This window comes from Notolepis coatsorum (genome assembly GCF_963971535.1).
Source record: "Notolepis coatsorum genome assembly, chromosome: 5".
NCBI lineage: Eukaryota > Metazoa > Chordata > Actinopteri > Aulopiformes > Paralepididae > Notolepis > Notolepis coatsorum.
Genome location: NC_140169.1, coordinates 196,048,642 through 196,068,094, shown reverse-complemented (window position 1 = coordinate 196,068,094; position 19,453 = coordinate 196,048,642). Strand labels below are relative to the sequence as shown.

Sequence of the window (19,453 nt, the reverse complement as noted above, 5' to 3'; positions counted from 1 at the left end):
GCCATGCCTTCTCCAAAAATCCTGCAAAACCGAAGATGTCCTCCACAAAAAAACAACTCAACATACAGCTCTCGGACTGCCAAAACAAATCTGGGTTTACAATTTGAATTTTTTCAAATAAAGCCCTCCTCAAAGTGGTGTACAAAGGGCAATAAAAAACAAAATGATATTCATCCTCCACCACTCCCAGATCACACAGAACACACAACCGCTCCTCCTCAGGTTTACCCTGGAATCTACCCACTTCCACAGCCAATGGCAGGGTGCCAGACCTCAACTGGGCACACAGAGACCTCCGTCTTCTCTTTAAGTTTAACATTACATAAGGTTCAGTAAAATACTCATTTTTAATTGCAATATATTTTCTAAGTTTAGGTTTTTTCAAAATCTCCACCTTCCACTTATCCTGATGGATTGTTGATAATTTTGTTTTAATTATGTGAACCTTACACTGCAAATTGTTCATAAAAATCATACTCAAGTCAGTAGAAGAAAAAATCATAGACATCTCTCTTGACCAGGGATGACCGTGTGCTCTGTCCCAATTAAAAATCTTTTTAGTCACCCTGCCATTTGGCAGCTGGACCAGGCGGTTCCATAACCTCACCATTTCACCTTTTTGCTTGACCAAGCAAGAATCCCACCCCATGTCCCCTTCTATAGCCCCTTTTGGTGTGTATTTATGGACTCCTAAAAAGTATCTTATGGCCCGGTTCTGGATCGCATTACATTCAGGAGCATCATCAAAACCCCATACTCCAGCAGCATAAAACAAAACAGAACCCACCATTGAATCAAATAATTGTGTATATGTTGAAAACCCAAGGTCAGTGCACACTTTCATTTTACTCAACACGTCCCCTAGCGCCCTTCCTGCTGACTCAGACATTATTTTCCTTCCTTCTATGAAGCACATGTACTCATTAAAGGTGGTAATGTGCTTCAATAGAACAATGGATCAATGCCATGTCAAAACTCGCCTCCGCTGATCTGGAGGGCTCGCAGTCCAGACACACACACGCACGCACGCGCGCGCGCGCGCACACACGGGCTCGCAGCCACACACACATTTCCACTGTCCAATAGCCGAGCGCCCTTTTCGACCGCGTGACATTGTTCAGAAGGTTCGGTGCGCCTCACAGATTTCTATGTGAACGCAGGCGAACCAAATGAAGAATGCAACAATGTTGCAACTTCACCACCAGAACCGCACCGAGTTCACCAAAACTATATGTGAAAGCGACCTAAGTCGCGACCCAAATATTTGAACCACTATGATTTATTTCAACAACAAAAAAATTCAGTAATACACAATCTTTCATGCACTGTTAAAAACATGAAATACACACAAAAAAGTGCAACTAGGGCTAAAAACCCAACAAACCAACGTTTGGGGGAACTAATGGGATAACTGGGGTTGCAACAAAAGTGCAGCTAGGGCTAAAAACCCAATGAAATAAAATAATAATAATAATAAATAATATATGCTTCTTAGCAGATTTCTTAGCTTAATATAACAAACCTAAGTTTGGGGGAACTAATGGGATAACTGGGGTTGCAACAAAAGTGCAACTAGGGCTAAAACACAATGAAATAAATTAAATAAATAAATAAAAATAACTAATGGGATAACTGGGGATGTTGTTTGCTCCTGACAAGAGTCTCAAAGTCTGGGGTGATGGTAGACGAAGCAACTCTGAGGTCATGCTCAATGTCCAATCTGTTCCTCTGCTTTGTCTTCAGCTGGACCAGAGTTGAGAAGCCACTTTCACAAAGATAGGTAGTGCAAAAAAGAAATAATTTTTTTTTTTTTTTATACACACACATCCGCCACCCACTAAAAATTGCCCCGCGACACACCAGTTGAGGAAACACTGCAGTAGGACATAGTATAGAGTATGACACACAGTATACAGTAGGACACACAGTAGGACACGCAGTATACAGTAGGACACACAGTCTACAGTAGGACACAGTATTAGGGATGGGAATTGATAAGATTTTATCGATACGATTCCATTATCGATTCTGCTTATCGATACGATTCTTTATCGATTCCCTTATCGATTCCTGATCGATCAATAGAGACTGTATTAAATCCCCAATTATCATATCATGGGGTATCATTGGAAAGCCACACTCATTGGCTACAACCCTGTGCAAAGATTTTCGAGATCGCCAAATGATTGACGGAGCTAGAGCCCCGGGAGTCGGGGGTGGTAATGTGTACTTTTGCGTACTTTGGGGCACGCCTCACATATCGGCATGTAACTCGAGAACCGCTGAACGGATTTTGTCACCTGAAAGGGCAATTGACAGGCAACAAATAGGGCTTTAATTCTATCTATATATTGTATTAAAAGAAATGCACACCCGAGCCACTAGAGGTCGGCAAATAATTGTCCACATGTGGGCCCTTGGATGTTAAGAGGTTAATGTTTTTAAATATTTTTTTTTGTAGCCAAGAGTAAAGACCATAACCCCCATAACCCTATCAAAAACAGTAGTCAAAGTGTATATTTACATTTTTACCGATGTTTTATACGATTTATCGGAAATACGAATTTATCGGAAAATGTTAATTATCGTAAAAACCGCAAGGAAATGACTAAATCCAGATTCAACCCTGCCATTGGAAAGAGGAGCATTTTTCCTATGCATAGATGTATGATTTGGCCATAATAAGGTCAAGGTCAATTTCAAGGTCAAATATGAATTTATAATTATCATTAATTACTGTATCTACAAATCCTTCTGTTTAATCATCTTCCCTTTATTCATTTGCTTAGATTTTTTGTACACATGATCTCAATAAGGTGGTGAATGAGCTCAGTGAGCATTTTCTCGTACCCCGCAGATTTAACATGATCAAAGATGCATAAATCATAATTTATATTCTCCTTTTCTTCATTACAATTTACTCAGCCTAGTAACAGACACAATATTTCGGACACTGGAAATACATACCCCCAGGTCCCTAGATGTTCCTAGATACCAAGAACATGCAAATTGACCTTGCAGAAGTGGAGCAATCTTCCATTTACTTAGGCATGTACCTTTAGGCGAAATATTCCAACAGGTTAACAGGTTAAACAATTTTTTTCTTTTCTTTTTTTAACACTTTGGCTGCCGGAGGTTAAATTCATGATATACCATCTGTTGCCAGCTCTATTTGTCTATGGATAAGTTCCCCTTCTTTGCAGGGCTATAACCTTTTAAATCCTATTGCTAGATTGCCATTATTAGGGCCCATTCAAAGTCCTATATGTATTGTTCATTGTGTAGCAACGTTAAACTTTTTCATTCACATATTCATAGTAAAATATGGTCTAAAGTATAAGTATGTTTTTATCATTTTCTGCAGCTTTCTTCAGAACGTGATTTATAGCTCCAAATGCATTATATTGATGATGAAATACAGTTTGGTAGGAATCTGTGCGAGATGAAAAATTTCAACTGGATGTACTTCTAGAATGATCTACGTATGATCTGATGATGACCGGATGGGCGGGGGATGGTTTATAATTCCGTGGGCAGCGTTAGATGATTCATCCAGAGTGGGTCATATGTTCATCATAGCAGTTTATATGGAACACGTTAGAATAAAACGCTGAATCTTACCGTATGTTCCTCGCGCCATTGGACGATCAGCGTGGTGTAGACCGTTTTCGATTATGGGATGTTTATCCTGATGAACCATTTCCAGGTTGTATAATACTATATACGTCCAAATAACGTTGTTTATTGAGTTAGGGCGAGCGATTGATCATCCAGTGTGTTGAGATGGAGTCCGACTACCGATCGCGAGTGCCCGGAGCACATATGGATGAGCACTTCCTGTTTGGCGCGCCCCTCCCTCTTGCCGATCGGCCACCAGATGGCGCTCTCGAACCGTTAGACAGTTGATGGGAGCTCACCAGTACATCTCAGGGCTCCGGAAAGAAAATATGATTTCGATCACAGATTTTAGAAATATTGATATCAAAGACGAGTTACGGCGTCCTCTGCAACTTGAGCATGGCGGGGAAGGACGCCTAAAAGCGTCTTCCGGCAGTTAAAGTGTTAAGAAAAATGTATTCTTAAACTAATTTAATCTATTGAATAACGACCTGTTCAATGCAACTACAGTTCAATATCTTAAACTAATTTAATCTATTGAACTGTAGTTGCATTCAGCTGGTCGTTATTCCTCTGTCTTTCAGAAGACCAGCGAGCACACACACACACACACACACACACAGATGGCTCCTCCCCCTCTAGCCCCCACCCTCTTCTAGTCAGCCTGCTGTTCTCTCTCTCTCTCTCTCTCTCTCTCTCTCTCTCTCTCTGTGTGTTTGTGTATACGCTTAGCAGCGTGTATGGAGCAAGGTTTAGCTAGCGTTAGCTCCGCGCGGCTAACGCTAGTTTACCCCGAATTAAATGAATGACTAGGTTGCAAAGCATAGTAGTTTTCACTGCACATAGAAGCAGTCAAACAGCGGGATCATTTCGGGAGCATATGACCAAAACCCAGGCAATTTCTAGCCCTTAAGCCTTAAGGCTTAAGGAATAAAATAGTCTGCTCTATGGCTGCATGCTAACGTTATTGTTTTTAAATGCACAGCGGTTGGGAAAACATGGCAGCGATAAGAGGAATCGATAGTCACGGAGGCATGCGATTCCAGGAATTGGACAATTAGGAACCGGCTTTCCCATCCCTACACAGTATAGAGTAGGACACACAGTATACAGTAGGACACACAGTATACAGTACACACAGTATAGAGTAGGACACACAGTATACAGTACACACAGTCTACAGTAGGACAAAAGCACTCCCGTAGTCTCGCGAGAGGTGCAGAAATGGGATTTGACGTCAGAGGAGACGCTACAGCAGGGGTCTCAAACTCGCGGCCCGCGGGCCAATATTTTGCGGCCCCCTACTGGACATCAAAGTTTAGTGTTAATGCGGCCCGCTCGCAACTGTTTGCCGAGTTGTTGTGCGAGAGTTGGACGTTTTATTTATTTTATCACTTGTAGGCATAGCGCAGGCTCATGACAGCAACGTTATGTTAGTGACTTGGTTGAAACGTGATTCCGGAGTGATATCAAGTAAAGTGGAAGTCAAATGCATCCTTGCTATCTCTCTATTCTGCGAGCAGTGCTCTGCATGTCCGGCTGCACTGCCACTGTCTGTCTGTGTGTACGGGTCTGGTCCAATCACATACGTGTCCCGTCAACGTTTTTCCCCCTCACCACAGTCTGCGAATCAGAGGCAGAGTAGGGGAGTAGGGCGGGTCTTCACGGACTGCATGTTGTCTCTCTCTTTCAGTTCAAGTCGGAGCAGAGTTGACAGCGCATCTACAGTAAACTCGCTCCCAGTTTTATCTCCGTGAGATAAATGTAGCTATTAGCCTATTTTCGCCAGCAGAAAAATATGGCATTTTCAAAGATGGTCAGTAAAAGAAAAGTCGACTGCAATTCAAAGGTTAATGTACTGAAAAATATGCGTTCATCCTGAGTCGCAGCACCAAACCAATTATGTGACTATATGCCAAGAAACGGTAGCTATTTGAAAATAATGTATGACTGAAGTGATGGAGACCATGTTTGAAGGCAAACAAAAGCAAATCCCCCTCTGATCGCACAGCAACCAGAATAACTGAAATACTGGCTGGTGATTTGATTAAACAGCTTTGTGATAGAATAAAAAAAATGCACAGTGCATTTCCATAGCTGTGGATGAGTCCACTGACACCACTGAGAAGCCTATGTTCTGAAGAACTGTTCATGTTCTGAAGAACTGTACATGTTCTGGAATGTTATTGCTAAAGATTGGATCAGTTGTACTTTTTTCTTGAATACTTGAAACCCTTTTTGTGTGGAATATTTGATGCGGCCCAGCCTCACCCAGACTCTACCTCCAGCGGCCCCCAGGTAAATTGAGTTTGAGACCCCTGCGCTACAGGCTGCGTTTGACTGCACAGACTGGAGCGTGTTCCGCGACACAGATAACATTCATGTCTACACGGAGACAGTGCTGGACTATGTTCGTACTATGGTGGAAGAAACAATCCCCACTACCAAAATGAGAGTTTACCCAAATCAAAAACCCGGGGTAGACAAATCCGTCCGTGAAGCTCTGAGAGCGCGCACCAAAGCATACAACGACGGCCTAGTGGCAGGCAACATGAATGACCACAAGGTGGCGCGATACAACGTAAGGAGGACAGTGACAGAGGCCAAACGACGCTACAAGGATAAAATTGAACTTCTGTTTGAACAGGCTGACTCTAGAGCTATGTGGCAGGGGCTCAAAACGATGACAGACTACAAAGGCGCCTCCCTCAAACTGAACAGTGACATCTCCTTAGCAAATGACCTCAATACCTTCTATGCTAGGTTTGATGCTGGTAATAACAACACCAGCCCACAAGCCACGGCAATGGGGGGGGGGGGGGGGGGGGGGGGGGTCGGCTGCTGATGGAGACGCAGTGTTCAGGGTAACAGAGCATGAGGTGAGGCGGACCTTTAAAAAAGTGAATATCAGGAAGGCAGCAGGTCCGGACGGCATCCCCGGCCGCGTCCTAAAAGTCTGTGCCGACCAACTGGCCCCAGTATTCACTGACATATTTAACCTGTCCTTAGAACAGGCTGTCATCCCCACCTGCCTGAAGAAGTCCACTATTATCCCTGTACCCAAAAAATCCAAGCCTGCTTGCCTCAACGACTACCGCCCTGTAGCTCTCACCTCCATAGCCATGAAGTGCTTTGAGAAGCTAGTAAAGGGCTACATCTGCTCCTCCCTCCCCATCAACATGGACCCCCTGCAATTTGCATACCGCCCCAACAGGTCCACGGAGGACGCCATAGCCCATGTGCTGCACACAGCAGCATCACACCTGGACAAGAGGCAGGGGAACTATGTGAGAATGCTATTCATCGACTACAGCTCGGCATTCAATACCATAGTCCCCTCCATACTCATAGCCAAGCTCAGGGACCTGGGCTTGAACTATGACCTCTGCCAGTGGGTCTTGGACTTCCTGACTGGCAGACCCCAGGTGGTGAGAGCAGGCAACTGCACCTCCTCATCCATCACCCTCAACATAGGGGCCCCCCAGGGCTGTGTTCTGAGTCCCCTCCTCTACTCCCTGTACACACACGACTGTGTGGCTCAGCGGAGTAGCAATACAATCATCAAATTTGCTGACGACACAGTGGTGGTGGGCCTGATCTCTGCCAACGACGAGAGGGCCTACCTGGAAGAGGTCAAGGTCCTGGCGGGATGGTGCCAGGAAAACAGCCTCTCCCTGAACGTCAGCAAAACAAAGGAGATGATTGTGGACTTCAGGAGGTCGGGGGTCAAGGACTACAGCCCCCTCAGCATCGACGGGGCACCGGTTGAGAGAGTCAACAGCTTTAAGTACCTCGGAGCCTACATATCCGATGACTTGACATGGACCACACACATTGACAGTGTTGTGAAGAAGGCACGACAACGCCTCTACTTCCTCAGGCGCCTAAGGAAGTTCCAAGTCAGTCAGAAGATCCTTAAGAACTTCTACTCATGTACAATAGAGAGCATCTTGACTGGCAACATCACCTCCTGGTTTGGGAATAGCACTGCACAAGACCGAAGCAGACTACAAAGAGTGACACGTTCAGCCGAACGCACAATTGGAGGAGGGCTCCCCACCCTCCAGAACATTTACAACAAGCGTTGCAAGGGCAAGGCTAAGAGAATCATTAAAGACTCCAGTCACCCGAACAACTGCCTCTTTGAACTGCTGCGGTCAGGCAAGCGATACCGGAGTCTCAAGGCGAGCACAGAAAGACTCAGAAGAAGCTTCTATCCCCAGGCCATCAGGCTGCTAAACGAACAATGAACACTACACAACAACAACCACCAAACGCACATAGCACACACATCCACACGCACACACTCACTTTAAACAAACACACTGTAGTGTAGCACCCACTCCACACACTTTATAGCACACACCCACTTTAAACAAACACACTGTAGCACCCACTCCCCACACTTTATATTTATTGATGAAGGATTGCACTACAACTCGTACACCTTACTGTAAATTGTACCTAAATTGTACCTCATCCCATTTCTGCTTTGCACTATATAGTACTGTACATTAGTACACTGCATAGTATTGTATATTATATGGTAACTCAGAACATTGTACATATGTCTATACCGAACACTGTGACCTCATTTTCTTCTTCTAAATTACATGCTATACTATGTTATTTGATACTATCTTGTCTAGCACAGTCTCTGGAGCGTAACAGTAGGAAGCATTTTGTATGAAAGTATTCTGTACTTCTGTATGACAACTATTAAAGAAACTTGAAACAGTATTTGTAAATTACTGCCTGATTTCCCCTTTTTTCTTTCATTTTCTTTCTTTCTTTCCTTTTGTTAATATTTTGTTGTTACGTTGTTCCCTTTCCCCCTCCCTTAGCTGTTAAGCGTCTTGGGTCTCCTGAAAGGCGCTATATAAATTTAAGATATTATTATGATACAGTAGGACACACAGTATACAGTAGGACACACAGTCTCTAGTAGGACACACGGTATACAGTAGGACATTATTATTTAAGTCTTGATGCTCTGATGTCCATCTTAGGTAGACGGTTGGTTAACGGTTATTGACTTGACTGTCCCAAGATCACTGGAACAGCACACTGTTGAATCATGTTTTAGGGTGGATGTTCCCTGCCTGTGTGTTTGACGTGTGTGTGTTTGATCTGTGTCAGAGGGGGATTGTGACGGGAGCTGCCGACAAGACGGTGAAGTTCTGGGAGTTTGAGCTGATCAAAAACCAAGAATCTGACCAGAAGTAAGTCATCACCGGTATCGGGCCTCATTGAGAGACCGCTCCAACAAGCCTACACCCTATATTTGCATGGGCACAGAGATTTATTTTATTACCAACTTTCTTTACCTTTTCATGTAAATACATTTTACTCCTGTATTTTCAATCACCAACGTAAACATCTTTTTACAGCCACAAAATACAGCAAATACTGTACATATATTTGTTTTATGTTTGGATCACTGAATGGGTCTTTTATAAAAAGAAAGAGTGTTGCATTGTTTGTATTTTATTCAAATAATATATTTAGTTTGATCTAAGTTTCTGTGTGTGTGTGTGCAGGAGGCTGACCGTGAAACACACACGCACCCTTCAGCTCCAGGAAGATGTTCTGTGTGTGAAGTTCTCCCCAGACCACAGACTGCTGGCCGTCGCCCTGCTAGACTGCACCGTGAAGGTGTTCTACACGGACACACTGAAGGTACACACACACACACACGCACACGCACCCCTTTACATGACAGTCAGTGTGGTGATGATTGCTCCTTCAGAGTTATGGGTGGATGTAGGGCTGACATTATAGATCTCTTACCTTGTTCGCAAAAAAAAACACGTAGCTGCTAGTTAACAAGCTTACAGGTAGCTAGCTACAGTTAGTTTGTACAATGTGATTAATATCAATCTCTTTCTTTCAGTTCTTCCTGTCTCTGTATGGACACAAGCTACCTGTACTTTGTCTGGACATCTCACATGTGAGTACTGAGTAGTATTCAGTCTTCCAAGTGTGAGGGAGAGAGAGAGCTCCCTTTATTTATTTATTTATTTATTTTTCTTCTAAAATGGCAGATTTGTCTAGTGCCTGGAATTCCTGCTTTACAGCTTTTCTCTCACTATTCCCTGCGTTGTTGTCTCGTGACGATCACATCCTGCGTTGTTGTCTCGTGTCGATCACATCCTGCGTTGTTGTCTCGTGTCGATCACATCCTGCGTTGTTGTCTCGTGTCGATCACATCCTGCGTTGTTGTCTCGTGTCGATCACATCCTGCGTTGTTGTCTCGTGTCGATCACATCTTGCGTTGTTGTCTCGTGACGATCACATCTTGCGTTGTTGTCTCGTGACGATCACATCCTGCGTTGTTGTCTCGTGTCGATCACATCCTGCGTTGTCTCGTGACGATCACATCCTGCGTTGTTGTCTCGTGTCGATCACATCCTGCGTTGTTGTCTCGTGTCGATCACATCCTGCGTTGTTGTCTCGTGTCGATCACATCCTGCGTTGTTGTCTCGTGTCGATCACATCTCGGACTCTCTTAACACATTCGGGACCATCCACGTATATATATATATACGTGATTGGGAGCCAGCGCTTGACGGCCAATCACGTATATACGTGTTTAACTCGTTATTTCTTTTATTGGCTATTGCCATTCATAATTCATCGAGGCACCTTGTGCATACTGTTCTGAGTCTGTCTGCGATTCGCAGACGGTCAATACCGCCCCCTAACGCATTGTGGCAGCAACTGCACTACATTAGAAACGCTGTGGTTTGTTATCTGGGCCGAGCTGAGCCGTGCGGGCGGGGTTTAAATACTCCGTCGAGGTAACCTGTTTCAACGATACATCTGCGAGGCTGCCCCCCCCCTCAATATGCAATGCTGTTGAACGTGGCACGGACCTCCGCGCCCAGTACTTCAAATAGCGATCAGATAATTGGATAATTTTATATATATAGTATATAGTATCAGAGACAAGGTAAGAACACTACCGGTATATAAAATCTTGCGTTGATCTGATATTTCTTTCTCCCGCGATGTGTGTGGTGTTGTGCTTTCTACCGTTGGCTGCGGTGGGTGGTGGGGTGAGCGCCGCGCTCCAGGGCCCTTAAAATTTTTGCATGAGGAAGGATAATAACGATAATCTAGCGTTGATTTCAGGATGATTAGATAATCAGGCGAAAAATGACGTGTTTAGTGGATTCCACTAAAACGCTATTATCGCGTCTTTTCCTGGGATTACTAAGAATCACAAACTATACTCATATTCAAAACGGTATAAAACGGAAATGTACGGATGAAAAAACAATCTGTTTTGTGCATGTTGACTGGAAGCAACTCACTGACAATCGACGGGTGTATTAGACCCATAGCTATAATATAAGATATATTTTAAGCACTCGCAAGTGAACAAAGCGCCCCATTGACTTACAGCACTGGCGTTCTATACAGAAGTTAAACAGCGACCCCTGGCCGTTAATGTGTTAACTGCTGTCCCTCATCCCATCAGGACAGCGCGCTGATTGCCACCGGCTCCGCCGACAGAAACGTGAAGATCTGGGGACTGGACTTTGGTGACTGTCACCGCTCCATGTTCGCTCATGATGACAGGTAACCCACGACATGTTGGTGACTGTCACCGCTCCATGTTTGCTCATGATGACAGGTAACCCACGACATGTTGGTGACTGTCACCGCTCCATGTTCGCTCATGATGACCGGTAACCCACGACATGTTGGTGACTGTCACCGCTCCATGTTCGCTCATGATGACAGGTAACCCACGACATGTTGGATTGTACAGGCATTAAAGCGTTCCGTCTTGAGACGGATTTCCGTCCATTTGATTGGGTGGGGGTGTAACTGTACATTGGATTATCGACAAAACCGAAACAAGTAGGCTCCCTTAAAACGCTATTTAAAAAAAAATACAGTGGAGGTTAAAATAAGAATATGACTTGGCCTGAAAAAAAGTTCAGTCAGGAGATTTTTCTTTGCTTTAATCCCTGATTGTAACTCCAATCCGATTCTGAAACTTGTCTTTTCAAACATTGTTTTATTTAAGTAATATAAATGTCTTGTCATCAGCAGGGATGCAGCTATACAGATGCTAGTATCGGAGGTTGCATGTGAAAGTGTTGGTACAGATCTGATTAGGGATGCCCCCCGGACCCCGGTTTTGAACAGGAACCGGTACTATATTAGAAAATACCGGAGTATTTATAAGCTCCGACGTCCTCGGTACTGCTATCGATACTCTAGAGAAATTATTATTATTATTATTATTATTTAAAAGTTGCGAACGATCCTCTCTCTGTCTCTGCACGAGAAGCGAGCCGCAGCCAGCGAGTCAATTATTACACACACTCCTCGCGAGTCGCTCGCTAGTGCTACACATAGACATACGGGTACTACATACGGGTACTCCTTAATGAAAGTGCTGTCCCCGACGCCCCGTGCTATAGCGCGCTGCACACAGACAGCAGCTCTGCATGCACTGAGTCGTGATCATGGCGGATAGAGCGAAGCGTTCTAAAGTATGGATATACTTTACAAGGGTCAATGCACGTTGCCACAAGTGCAACAAAACATTTGCCAGTAAGGGTGGCAATACGAGCAACCTATCAAAACATTTGTTGGCAAAACATGATATTAGCGTGCAGAAATGCGCCGTATTCGACTGCCTTGCGCGCAGTGGTCCATCTGCATCCACGTCCACTGCAGCCGGTAAGCCAAGATACGGAGTTTCCTAGGCTAATAACGAATTATTACAAATAGGCTAATAAACAAAATAATTGTTTAGCTACAAATACTACAATCTAAAAACGTTTTATAGATCGTCAAGCTGAGGCGTCAGCCACCAATGTGTCCCAGGCCAGTGAGCCCACCACACATCCTGCCTCTACCTCCACCACCCAAAGTCCTTTCTCCCCCCTAGCAGCTAGAGGAAAGATGACAGAGGATATGGTGAACGAGTGTCACAGGGCTGTGACAAAGTTTGTTGTCAAAGGCCTGCACCCGTTCTCTACAGTGGAGTCCAAGGACTTTAGGTAACAACTAATCATTCAGTGTATATCGTTTTTTTTGTATACATAGTTGTCTAACTTGTCTGTTGTTGTTATAAGTTATTATTGAAGCAGCTATTCCCACCACTCCACACAAATTTACAATAATTCAATCATTTCTAATCTTTACTGTAGGGAGATGACCAATGCTCTCAACTGCAAATATAAAAATCATAAAAAAAATAATCAAAAAGAACCGATAAGAGTATCGATAAAGTACCGAACCGTTAAGCAGTATCGATAAGAGTAGTAGTATCGATAAAATCCTAACGATACCCATCCCTAGATCTGATACCAATAACCATTTCTAGTGTGAGAAATAGATTTTCTACATTTTTGCTGCAAAGAAGCATGTTAGATCTCTCTAATGGACAACGTTTGTGTCTAATGACCCCTATACTATTGAGTAAACATAATGGATGGGATCAATACTCGGCCGAAAATTTATGTTTAGGACCCAGAATTGGTATCAGCAGTGAAGAAGTGGTGTCAGTGCTTCCCCCTGTAATCAGATTACTGTAAACTTATAACATTGATTGATTGATTGATTGAACATTTGTATTAACAGATTGCAGAATGGGTACAGTACAGTACAGCTCAATACACACAATTGTTAAGGGGATGCAGACCAGAGAAAGACGTTTGTCTTGTTTACATCAGGGTCCCCCATTTTCAATTCATAATGACATTTATGACATACACAACATACAGATATACAGATATAAGAATCTAATCTAATCATGACATTTATGACATACATGACATACAGATATACAGTACTGTTACATTTGTGACATACAAGATATGCAATTACATGCATTACTTTACTGCCCAATCGGATTACTGTAAGCCTATAACATGCATTACTATACTGCCCAATTGGATTACTGTAAGCCTATAACATGCATTATAACTAGGGTTGGGCACCGAGAACCGGTTCTAATAGGAACCGGTTCCTAACTTCCGGTTCTGGAAGTAACATTGTTGTGAAGGATCAGATTAAACCGAATATATATATTTATTTATGGATATATATTTAATAGTATTTGTATATCGTTTGATATCCCCTGTGTATTCCTTGTACAATATACACTGAATATCCCTTTAGTCTACTAACAGCCCATAATAGTTTCATTCTACCATTGGACGAGAACCTGGCGCCAGCAGCCAAGCCCCTTGGTTCAAGTTCAATCGTGCCGACGAACATGTCGTTACAAGCCCGGTTCCGCGTAGGAATACGTCTGGCGAAATACGAATGGTACTATTTGTTCACAACGCATATATATATGGCGCAAGTAAAGTAGAACTTTCTTTTAGTCCATTAGTCCTTTACCCTCCTTTACCCCTAGTAACAGACGTGAAGCCTCACCCACGACGCACGTGTGGTGCAGTATGGCCTACTTGGCCTCAGAATAGGCATTGAGACATCGTGTGGATTAATAGTTGAATTGTCATAGTTTGGCACTATACCGTCGAGTGGGACGTATTTCTATTAAGTTAATAATAGTCTATTATGTATGGTGCATCATTCGGTTAGAGTTATAAAGTGAGCAGTACCCCCATCGTTCCTGACGTTATCTGGAGTCTTAACCAGGCTGGGCAGACCACGTGTGGTGCTTGCATCCGAGGAGCTCCGGGCCAGGACGAGTGGACCTGTACATTGGATTACTTTACCCGGACGACGGCGAGCCTTCCACGGCTTGGATTATCTACGTGCTTTGGGTGCTTTGATTATGCCATGGATAACAGCCAACACTGCTGAGTGTTGGAACTACCCCCCCGAGAGGAGTCCAGGTGAGACGGCGCTCTACCCCGAGTGAGGTCGCCTCACGTCTCTTCGTTGTGGACCGGCAGCTACCGTCCACCAGAGGGCCCAGCTGTATTCATCTGTGGACCGAGGTTCTGTGGGCACCGTGTTCAGCACTCTGAATTCTCCCAAGAAATCGTCGGCCAGATGGGATACCGCCAGCGGCTCTCCTAACCCCCCCCCCCCCTACTGACTTACAACCAGCGGGACCCCCCCTTTAGTGTATCCAGCTATAATCATTTAAGTACCATCGCTATAGTTCCCTAAAGAACCAGGTTGTATACTTGCTCCCTGCGTAACCAGAGATTGGACATTCAATGTTGATTTACCTACGAATACTCATTTGCCTTACAAGTGCATTTCAAATCATAAATGTCATTAAGTGAACGTTGTATATACCCTTTGCTATATAAAATATTCGATTTATACATTTGTGTGGACTTCGTTTCATCAGGTGGGAAAGTGTTCATCATATCTATATCATGTACTGGATGGCCAGAAGTTAAAGTACAAGCGGTAGTGGTTTAATGATACCATACTTATCAATACAGTCAGGGAATTGTACCCCTCAGTTACAAACATATTTGCATTTCGATTCTTCATTTCGATTCTTAAACATTTATAAAAATTACAGTTACAGTACAGCAACCAAATTAAACTGTATCAAGTCAACTGACAATGTGAATAGTATGAAACAAATTAAAGATTTAAAAAAAAAAAAAAAATATCTCCTGCAAAATAAGCTGTGACCTGTTTTGACCTGCACCTCAAAGAATCGGAACCGAGAATCGTTTAGAACAGGAATCGAAATGGAGAATCGGAATTGGAACCGGAACCGTTCAAATCCAAACGATGCCCAACCCTAATTATAACATGCATTATACTCCCCAACCCTGCAGGAGGTAACGCACACTTCGGCAGAGGTGCAGTGGTCATGCCACGCGGTACCACACCGTTCCACCACTTTTCTGAGCAGAAGCACGCGCACATGCACGCGCGTGCACACAAAAATGCGTTCACAACTTTCACTCGACTCGTCATGCTGTGCGCCAAGTACCGGTACTTATCGTCTTTGCATAACAATAGCATAACAAAGAACGAGAAACCAAACCAAAATACAAGCCCTGTGGGGGTTTGCTTGAGCTGTGGAACCTCTCACCATGTTATTGACCATATTGATCAAATTGTTTACACTGCCTGTGTTGTCTTTTACTTTTACTACCTGTATACTGTTGTTTTACTACCTGTACCCCTCCCCCCTCCCCCCCATGCTGCTATGATGCCTGAATTTCCCCAAGGGGATCAATAAAGGAATATCTTATCTTATCTTATCTTATCTTATGTGACAATGACTGGAAGGATGAGACATTTCTTAAGTTGTGCTTCAGTTTACAGTCCTTCTGTAAACTGTAAGTTACATTGTTAATTTAGTTTGTATTTACTTTTCTAGTTTAAGTTAATTCAATTAAAGAAATTGTAACTACAATATTGTATCTACAATTACATTTAAAACATTGTTTGTGTTGACAATATAATTTCTTTATATATTGAATGCTACATCCTGCAACTTTTTTCAGCTTCTCTATTTCAAGGCAATATTTACAAAAACTAAACTAAAACTAGTAATTTCCTATACAAACATGTTTCCTACTATTTATGCATAATAATGATCTGTTCTGTACGCGCGCATGCATGTGACGTCATTATAAACAGATTACAGGCACTTATGAAATTACCACTGCACCCCTGCACTTCGGTAACCAGCAATATAGGTGGAATGCACATTGGCAGAATCGGGAAAACCAATTTTGTCCCGTATGCTGGAATGATATAATTTTATAGACATTGGCCACACAGTGCTCCGTTTCCAGTTAATGTATGACCTCATCTGTTGTTGTCGGGACTGTAAGCCTTGTCCATGTTAACTCTCTCTGACCAATGACATCATACCAGCTGCTCTTTCGTGTCACCGGCTCTCATCTGTCTTCTCTCTCTCTCTCTCTCCCCCTCTCTTTGTCTCTCTCCTCTCTCTCTCTCATCAGTGTCATGTTCCTTCAGTTTGTGCCCAGAACTCATCTGTTCTTCACGGCGGGAAAAGATAAGAAGATCAAACAGTGGGACGCTGACAAGTTTGAACACATCCAGACACTCGAGGTGACGCTCAACAGCACCCTTACACTCCTGGAGACTAGGTCTGGAGACTGCACCCTTACACTCCTGTAGACTAGGTCTGGACACTGCACCTTACACTCCTGTAGACTAGGTCTGGACACTGCACCTTACACTCCTGTAGACTAGGTCTGGAGACTGCACCCTTACACTCCTGTAGACTAGGTCTGGACACTGCACCCTTACACTCCTGTAGACTAGGTCTGGAGACTGCACCTTACACTCCTGTAGACTAGGTCTGGACACTGCACCCTTACACTCCTGGAGACTAGGTCTCGACACTGCACCTTACACTCCTGGAGACTAGGTCTGGACACTGCACCCTTACACTCCTGTAGACTAGGTCTGGACACTGCACCCTTACACTCCTGTAGACTAGGTCTGGAGACTGCACCTTACACTCCTGTAGACTAGGTCTGGAGACTGCACCTTACACTCCTGTAGACTAGGTCTGGACACTGCACCCTTACACTCCTGTAGACTAGGTCTGGACACTGCACCTTACACTCCTGGAGACTAGGTCTGGAGACTGCACCCTTACACTCCTGTAGACTAGGTCTGGAGACTGCACCATTACACTCCTGTAGACTAGGTCTGGACACTGCACCTTACACTCCTGTAGACTAGGTCTGGAGACTGCACCCTTACACTCCTGGAGACTAGGTCTGGAGACTGCACCCTTACACTCCTGTAGACTAGGTCTGGAGACTGCACCCTTACACTCCTGTAGACTAGGTCTGGAGACTGCACCCTTACACTCCTGGAGACTAGGTCTGGAGACTGCACCCTTACACTCCTGTAGACTAGGTCTGGACACTGCACCTTACACTCCTGTAGACTAGGTCTGGAGACTGCACCATTACACTCCTGTAGACTAGGTCTGGAGACTGCACCTTACACTCCTGTAGACTAGGTCTGGAGACTGCACCTTACACTCCTGTAGACTAGGTCTGGACACTGCACCTTACACTCCTGTAGACTAGGTCTGGACACTGCACCCTTACACTCCTGTAGACTAGGTCTGGAGACTGCACCCTTACACTCCTGTAGACTAGGTCTGGAGACTGCACCTTACACTCCTGTAGACTAGGTCTGGACACTGCACCATTACACTCCTGTAGACTAGGTCTGGACACTGCACCTTACACTCCTGTAGACTAGGTCTGGAGACTGCACCTTACACTCCTGTAGACTAGGTCTGGACACTGCACCATTACACTCCTGTAGACTAGGTCTGGACACTGCACCTTACACTCCTGTAGACTAGGTCTGGAGACTGCACCCTTACACTCCTGTAGACTAGGTCTGGAGACTGCACCCTTACACTCCTGTAGACTAGGTCTGGACACTGCACCCTTACACTCCTGTAGACTAGGTCTGGAGACTGCACCCTTACACTCCTGTAGACTAGGTCTGGAGACTGCACCTTACACTCCTGTAGACTAGGTCTGGACACTGCACCCTTACACTCCTGTAGACTAGGTCTGGAGACTGCACCCTTACACTCCTGTAGACTAGGTCTGGAGACTGCACCTTACACTCCTGTAGACTAGGTCTGGACACTGCACCTTACACTCCTGTAGACTAGGTCTGGAGACTGCACCATTACACTCCTGTAGACTAGGTCTGGACACTGCACCATTACACTCCTGTAGACTAGGTCTGGACACTGCACCATTACACTCCTGTAGACTAGGTCTCGACACTGCACCTTACACTCCTGTAGACTAGGTCTGGAGACTGCACCATTACACTCCTGTAGACTAGGTCTGGACACTGCACCTTACACTCCTGTAGACTAGGTCTGGACACTGCACCATTACACTCCTGTAGACTAGGTCTGGACACTGCACCATTACACTCCTGTAGACTAGGTCTGGACACTGCACCATTACACTCCTGTAGACTAGGTCTCGACACTGCACCTTACACTCCTGTAGACTAGGTCTGGAGACTGCACCATTACACTCCTGTAGACTAGGTCTCGACACTGCACCTTACACTCCTGTAGACTAGGTCTGGAGACTGCACCATTACACTCCTGGAGACTAGGGGCTAGATCCACAAAGAATGGATTGCACGGAGCAAGTTGCACCCTTACTTGAAATTCATTATGAATTGAAAATGGGGGACCCTGATGTAAACAAGACTAAAGTCTTTCTCTGGTCTGCATCCCCTTAACAATTGTGTGTATTGAGCCGTACTGTATTGTACCCATTCTGCAATCTGTTAATAAAATGTTCATTCAATCAATCACCTGCGCAATCACATCAGAGATTAGTATTTGAGTATTGAGACATTTTTTTTTTTTTTTTATTGGTCTTTTCCCCCCTCCATTTTCCTCCGATTTTCTCCCATCCCAATGTTAGTCGTATGCCAATTCCCAGTCCCTTCCTGGTCGCTGCGCACTTACCCCCCACAGTCAGATCATCTGGGAGAGTGGAGGCTACCACGTGCTTCCTCCGACACACGTCCAGCCAATCACCGCTTCTTTTCACCTGGCAGCGCGGATTCTCATTGAGAGGGCGTAGCGTGTGGGAGGACCACACTATCCCCCTCACGTCCAATCCGCGCTTAGCAGGCGCCCCGACCGAACTGTAGGAGTCGCTGTTTACAACGACCCGGACCCACCCCGCCAGCTTCTCCCACCCTCTGATACAGCCAATTGTATCAGTGCAGACGGCCAGCCAAGCTGGTGACAACCCCGGAGCTGTGAGCTGGATTCGAACAGGCAAATCCAGCTCAGCTCCGGGGCTGGTGACGAACGCAATCTCCGCTCGGCCACCTAACCGCTGAGTATTGAGACATTCTAATGCTGATT

At 44.6% G+C, this 19,453-nt stretch overlaps 1 protein-coding gene across 1 annotated transcript in view; it reads left to right on the top strand.

The window, feature by feature from the left end:
* The window catches only part of wdr3 (WD repeat domain 3), a 91,053-nt gene that overhangs the window by 44,925 nt on the left and 26,675 nt on the right, over positions 1–19,453 (top strand). Inside the window, exons 14-18 of the mRNA XM_084315209.1 lie at positions 8,758–8,840; positions 9,159–9,297; positions 9,512–9,568; positions 11,102–11,202; positions 16,506–16,682. Coding sequence (XP_084171335.1) covers positions 8,758–8,840; positions 9,159–9,297; positions 9,512–9,568; positions 11,102–11,202; positions 16,506–16,682 — 557 coding nt within the window. The remainder of the gene's footprint in view (positions 1–8,757; positions 8,841–9,158; positions 9,298–9,511; positions 9,569–11,101; positions 11,203–16,505; positions 16,683–19,453) is intronic.